This window comes from Daldinia decipiens, assembly GCF_022478715.1.
Source record: "Daldinia decipiens strain CBS 113046 unplaced genomic scaffold F4813scaffold_8, whole genome shotgun sequence".
Lineage (NCBI taxonomy): Eukaryota > Fungi > Ascomycota > Sordariomycetes > Xylariales > Hypoxylaceae > Daldinia > Daldinia decipiens.
Genome location: NW_026054551.1, coordinates 709035 through 715479, shown reverse-complemented (window position 1 = coordinate 715479; position 6445 = coordinate 709035). Strand labels below are relative to the sequence as shown.

At 45.7% G+C, this 6445-nt stretch overlaps 2 protein-coding genes across 2 annotated transcripts; one reads left to right on the top strand and one right to left on the bottom strand.

Annotated features, from left to right (window-relative positions):
• Positions 1-1843: 1843 nt before the first annotated feature.
• F4813DRAFT_387386 (beta subunit of citrate lyase) lies at positions 1844-2874 on the top strand (the record flags this gene model as incomplete). Its single annotated transcript, XM_049246554.1, has 2 exons — positions 1844-1889; positions 1961-2874. 2 exons carry the CDS (start codon positions 1844-1846, stop codon positions 2872-2874), a joined length of 960 nt encoding a protein of 319 aa, XP_049101862.1.
• Positions 2875-2948: 74 nt separating this feature from the next.
• F4813DRAFT_327871 (uncharacterized protein) lies at positions 2949-6005 on the bottom strand. The gene is made up of 3 exons (XM_049241095.1): positions 4958-6005; positions 4849-4909; positions 2949-4792 (listed from the first exon to the last, which is right to left on the bottom strand). The coding sequence occupies exons 1-3, from the start codon at positions 5720-5722 to the stop codon at positions 2955-2957; spliced, it is 2664 nt and encodes an 887-aa protein (XP_049101861.1). The 5' UTR covers positions 5723-6005; the 3' UTR covers positions 2949-2954.
• Positions 6006-6445: the final 440 nt, after the last annotated feature.

Genomic DNA, 6445 nt, shown 5'->3' with positions numbered 1-6445 from the left:
CCGCTATCCTACCTTGCTTGCAAGCTGCAGCATAGCACGCTATGTACCATGAGCTATTGATAGCGTCAGAATCTTCACGGATTAGAGTGTCCAGCTTAAACTGTTCCTTCTTTCCCCACGGTCGTGGGAAGGAGGAACAGAAGAGCCAAAGTCAAGTCTGTTCTAAATATGGACGACAAAGGTCTATTGATACAGGGGTTATTAGTTATTCGTATTTTCGGACTAGCCTAGAACTGAACCTAAGGGTTTTGCTGTTTCCTGGGTAGTGATGAACATAGCGGATGACTGAGTTGCAAGGTGTAGCTGGGTTGCTTTTGAAGTAGTCCACACATCTCTGTACAGCTATAATAAGCCTAGACCATAATGTTCAAGCCTCATCACCCCTTGACTATAAATATCTTTGGCAGTTGAAAATACAGTATTTTAGTGTTAGAATTGAATGATATTTCTGTTCTCTTCTTGTGGTCTAGAGCGTCTCATGATGGTCTTACTCGTCCCAACTCTTGTGGTGTCTTCTACTCTGGACCGAGATAGGTAATTTTCTATTCCTCGGGAAGTCCTTGAATAGTAACAGTAGTACGAGCCGGTACATGCTTCAAGTTTGGATTAAAAATAGAAGCCAAGCATGAACGAACATTCATGAGTGAAGCTCGTCATTACCAACAAATTTCATCTTTAAATTATCCAGCAAGGTTAGATCGTCACCTCGTAATCAATATCCTTTTCCTTGTAATTTCTCTATCTAGTGTAGGTTAACTTCGATACCTACTACTTTTTGAAAAGTCAAAACTAACAGGGAATGCCTCTGCTCGGGTAAAGGCGTATATGATGCCAGTGCACGTAAACCGTAGAGGAGCGGATAGGGCCTCGTCATGGGACATCTATCTGCCGACTCCCTATTGCAACTACAATTACGATGATAAGCAAGTTGTGAAGGTTATATATTGTGACCTTGGCGATCACTCTGAGAGAACAGCTAGTGACACCTTCAGCAGGCGTATAGTGTAGGTTTCGTCCAAGGGAGAACTCATTGGAACATTTTCAAGAAATATGCTGCCTTTGGTCCGAATATAGGCGGAAGTGACGCGTCTATTCCTAGACACGTATATTCTGATTTTGGAATAATGCCCAACTTTCTATGCATGTAGCAGCCTTACTCGAGTCTCCATTGAAGCGGCAGATGGTCAAATCCATGCTCCCAGGGAGGGAACATCGCGTTTAAAGTCGAGAGATACCTCACGCGGTGATATTCTCGTCTTTGCTAGAATAGTATGAGAGGTTCCGTTGCTAGGTTCCCGGGTTCTGTATTAGAAGATGCCTTGTGCCTGCTAAGAGCATCTTGACGCGATATCGGTAATCATTAGGTGTTATCCCTATACTTGTTGCCGCCTTTTAATTCTCCTAGTCTATCCAATATCCAATATACGATAACTAACCTCCTATCAAAGAATCAACACAATTTACACTCTAAATCAATCATAGATATTTTATAGAGTAGATCACTAGGTTAACCATTTACCAAACTTGATCTATTAGCAAAGATACTCTATTAGCAAAGATACCTAGGTACCTAGTTTATTAGTCAAATGTATATTTTACTATCGCGCAATTGAAACTTCAAGCTGTTTGATATAAGACGTGCCCCTTTTATTAATACTTAGTGGGTCCGTGCACTACCCAGGGTCCCCGCAAAAAAAAAAAGTTTGTAGGAATTTGCAATATGTAGTAACTACCTAACTGCTAATAAGACAATGACGTCGCAACTAATTACTACAACTACAACTACAACTACAACTACAACTACCTCCCAAGTAGGTCGAGGAAGCATCTAAATCTACGCACCATGGTCGCCACTGCGTGCCCTTTCCTTCGCCGGGCTCTGCTCTACGGTAAGAGATATATGTTGCATACCCACCTAGACAACCGAGTCTTCTTCTCCCGTCTCTAACCGATATCACAGTCCCGGCGTCGTCAACCCGAATGCTATACAAATCCCTCAGTCTCTCCTGCGACACCGTCATCTACGACCTCGAGGACTCGGTGACGCACTATGCAAAGATTGATGCTCGCGATGCCCTCAACCAGCACTTATCCCAACTAACCGAGCGGCCGGCCTCCATCTCCGAGATCGCCATCCGCGTCAACAACGCCCGTTCTCCTTATCTGGAGAAGGACCTCAGGCTTGCCGCGTCGATTCCTCTCGTCGATACCGTCGTGGTGCCTAAAGTGAACACCATCGGCGACTTGAGGACTGTTTCCCACTTTCTGAAAAACTACGAGAATAAGTATTACAAAGAGATACGCACTAAGCCCGTAAGGGTTATAGCCTTGATCGAGTCGGCGCGCGCTGTAATGAACCTCTCGAATATCTGCCAAGGGCCGCGCCTTAACGGCGTAATCTTTGCCGCCGAGGACTTCGCCCTCGACCTGTCGCTCACGCGGACGCCAGACATGACCGAGTTCTTATATGCGCGGTCTGCCATCGTGACAGCCGCCCGCGTTGAGAACGTCCCTAGTGTGATAGATTTAGCATGCACATTATATAAGGGGGGGGACGAGCTAGCGCAGCTAGAGGAAGAATGCCGAGGCGGAAAGGCCTTGGGATTCAATGGCAAGCAGTGCATCCACCCTTCGCAGGTCAAGACGGTACAGCGGCTCTTCTCACCCACCGAGAAGGAGGTTGAGTGGGCTGTCAGGGTTAATATAGCGAGCAAAAAAGCCACAGCTGCGAAAATAGGGGCTTGGACCCTAGATAATAAAATGATTGATGCCCCGGTTTCCGCCAGGGCGGCAGAAATAGTTAAAAAGGCGGGAGAATGTGGTATAGATGTCGATGGACTACGAGAAAAGTGGAAAGATGAAGAGCCTCAATAAACCACCTGTAAGTATTAACCTTGACAAAGATGCGACTGCACATTGCGATATGGTACTAATATATTGGTGTGTAGTATTTATCAGAATCGAGAGAACTGGTTTGGACGCCAGAAGCTTGACATTTCAAAACTCCCCTCCTCAAATTCTTCCAACGGTCGTGTGATACCAGGTAAAATCCTAGGAGTGCCAATACTGTGCTGGGTATACGGCGCCGCAATATATAAACCCTCTTCGCATAGCTCAGTTGTCCTCGGCCTTCTTAGATCTAAATAATCAGGATCGAAATCAGGAGATAAGTTGAGAGGTGTCTCCTTTTCCGTATTGTAAACTATGAGCTGCTCGTGGGATAGTCCCGTTTCGAGCGAAGATGGGTCTAACGCTCTCTCCTCTAATCCTAGACTATCATAACTGCCGGGAGAGAGTTGCCACTGTGACTCGTTCTCTATTCTGGCGATAAATTCGGCCATAGTCTCAAGTTCCTGTGATCCCGGAAAATCTCTTTGGTACGAGCCTCTACTTAACCTCCCTCCATCTTGATTTTTATAGGTAGGCGGGGTTACACTTGGTTGTAATAAGGTGGCCCCTTCTCCTGATATTGGGACTGACGGCCCCTTTTGAGCTATCCAGGGGACGTCATTAGAAGTTAACAGGGTATGTCCATTATTGGCGACCGACTCATAAAATAAAGCCTGGCTACAACTTCCGAGGGATTCCCGGGAGTCTTGTGTGTCTTTATCGTGATTTGTTACACGAGGAACTTGTGAAAATTCAAAATTAGCTGGAGCCGCGTTCTGTCCCCATGTATTAAATTCTACATCGGCGCGGGATATAGCAACGGAGGCGCTTCTACTATGCGGCATAGGCGGGGGAGGCATTGCATCCCTAGAAGCTACAGATGCTTCGTCGCTCGCCTGCTGTTTCCGTCTCTCCACGTTTTGATCTACATGTATAGCCGTCGTCTCGAGGATTTGGTGAATAGTGACAGGCTTGCTATCTGAGCTACGTGGAATCCCAACATGTTGCCTTGAACTACCCCTCTCAATAGGAGTTAGACGAACTTCTCTAACAATCTGCTGACGGTCAACATTATTAGAGATGTGCGGTATGTGCAGATTCGTCTCCTCTTGAGACCTAGATGCATGGCGATCTTCTGTTATTTGGACGGCTTCTGCTGACTCTGAGAATTTATGGGGGTCTTCAGTCATTATAGCTTGGTCTCGATACCTAACCTTGCGAGATCCATTAGAACCTTGATGCATATTTTGATGGGCGTCCTCCGATTCTATGTGATGAACGTTATATGCTTCCGTCTCGATTGTCTTTCTTGCTGTACTTGGCTCAGTTGAGTGACCGTCGTATGAAGACATTCTAGTATTGCCGTATCCTCCTGTCGTTATGAGATCTACTTTCATTGATTCTGGAATGGTTGTTCGGATCGAACCTGACGCATTTGGGCTGCAACGATTGTCCCTTTTATTAATACGCGGCGAGTGGCGACTACTGGACCATGTTAAATATGTCGTATCTCTGCCTGCGTCTTTTTCATCTGGGATTGTATCAAGGGAACCTAGTCTGACAGGATTGGCAGTCTCATCGTGGGCTTGGGATATGTAGTTGTTCTTAGAATATCCATGATGACTTGGAGGTGACGAACCGGGAGGTTTTCTGCCGCGGATGGGCGTGAATTGTTCGAAGTGATGTCCCATTTCCCGGTACTTTCTACCGGTATCCGGCTTATGAGGTCTTAACCCGGGAGTATCTCTGTCGGCTTTATGTGGTAGGAAAAAGGACGATACTTCCTCCATTTCTCGGTCCTCTCGTCGTTTCTCCCTCATGCGGGACTTAGATAATATTTTTGGTTGAATGTTACTACTCTGCTGCTTTAGAAACTGCATATCGGAGAAGGTTAGATCAGATACTGTTTGCTATTAGGTTCCCACAACTAAAAAATCCTTTGAACATAGTTATCCTTACTTGGCTGTTTTTTCGATGATCTTCCATTGTCGAATAGACCAGGTTTTAGATGTGGTTGGACCTAAGCGTAATTTAGACCAATACCACTCACATGTGACGGGGTCCTTACCGTAATGCGTTCATTGAGAACAGCATTGGAAGTGAAATTATTCATCACATTTTTGCTAGATGCCATGGATTTTCTCTTGTCCACTTTCTTGCGCTTTTTACCCCGGTGGTTGCTATGGTCTACAGTACTTCCCTCTTCGCGATTTCGTTTTCTTTTCTTCGTTTCATACTTGTCTTCTCTAGTCTTTCTTCTAGGTCTTTTCTCAAAGTTCGGCTGCTTGTCCGCACCAGAAGTGGTCGACGAAGCATCGAGATGTACCAAATCTGCGTCTCTCGGGGCTCCGGTAGTTAGAGTGTCCACATGATCCCCTTGAGCGGAGCCGGGGGTATAGCTAGGAGGCTTGGTAGTATTCTCAAAACCACTGATGAGCGAACTATCACTAGGGGCCGTTCGCCTTCGCGGGGATTTTCTCGAATCCTTTGGACCCGAAGTCTCAAACGGAGAACCTGATTGGTACATATAACGACTAGGAAAGTCGTGACGAGGACTCCATCTCGGATCTACACGCCCAGGGCGTTTATTGTATGGGGACGTCGCATCAAGTGGTCTATACGGGAAACTATTGCCTGAGATTTCTTTTCGATATCCTTGTGGCGTACCAGGCAAGGGGTGGGGATCTAGCCTCGCTGTCTGCTCTAGCCAGTCTTTGACAATGTCATAGCGTAGCTGCGGTTGCGACTGCAACGCGCTATTCGACCCTCCTAGAATCGAGTTGTCCTTGCGGGGTTGACGTGGACGTTTCAGATGTGATCTATTATTGGGCATTTCGTATGAGTTGTTTCCGTCACGCGGCCGATTATAGCTATAGCGATGATGTGAAGAGTGACGCGGAGGCGGTATAGCTTATCTCAAAGTGTGAGTTGAAACAGCAAAAAGCTTCTGAGACAAAGCAAAGATATTACGTCAAAAATGGCAGGTCTACATATTGTAAGCCTAGGCCCTAGGGTATACCCGCAGTGTGGTAGATCATGTTCTAAGCCACGGGAAAGCAACTTTAGACGAGACGAGATGCGTGGGGACTAGGTTGTGTTGTTGGCATGATGGTTGGAATATCCCAGGGCTACGGAACCTAAGACTTAGCTGAAATTCAAGTTTATGCAAGTAATACAAATAATAATACAAGTAATATTATAGGTATAAATTAATAAGCGTATATGTAGGTACCTACCTTGTCATGTACATATAAGTAAGGCGAGGCATGTGCACATCAGTAAGAAGGAGCTACCTCTTCACGTGGGGTTTGAGGTTATTACCTGTATTTTCTCTTACGATGGATATAGTGTACCTTGAGGGACATACGCTATTGAAGTAGTATATCGGTACATGTATGCAAGTGTGGATGGAGACGCATACATGTGGGTACATAAGCTTGATACTCTGTCGGAACCGACACCCAGTGGTCTAGGTGCTTATTAATGCTTTTAGTTGCTACCGAATTTCCAATCTTTTGAAATCTACATACCTAAGAGGTACCTACCTAAACTATTC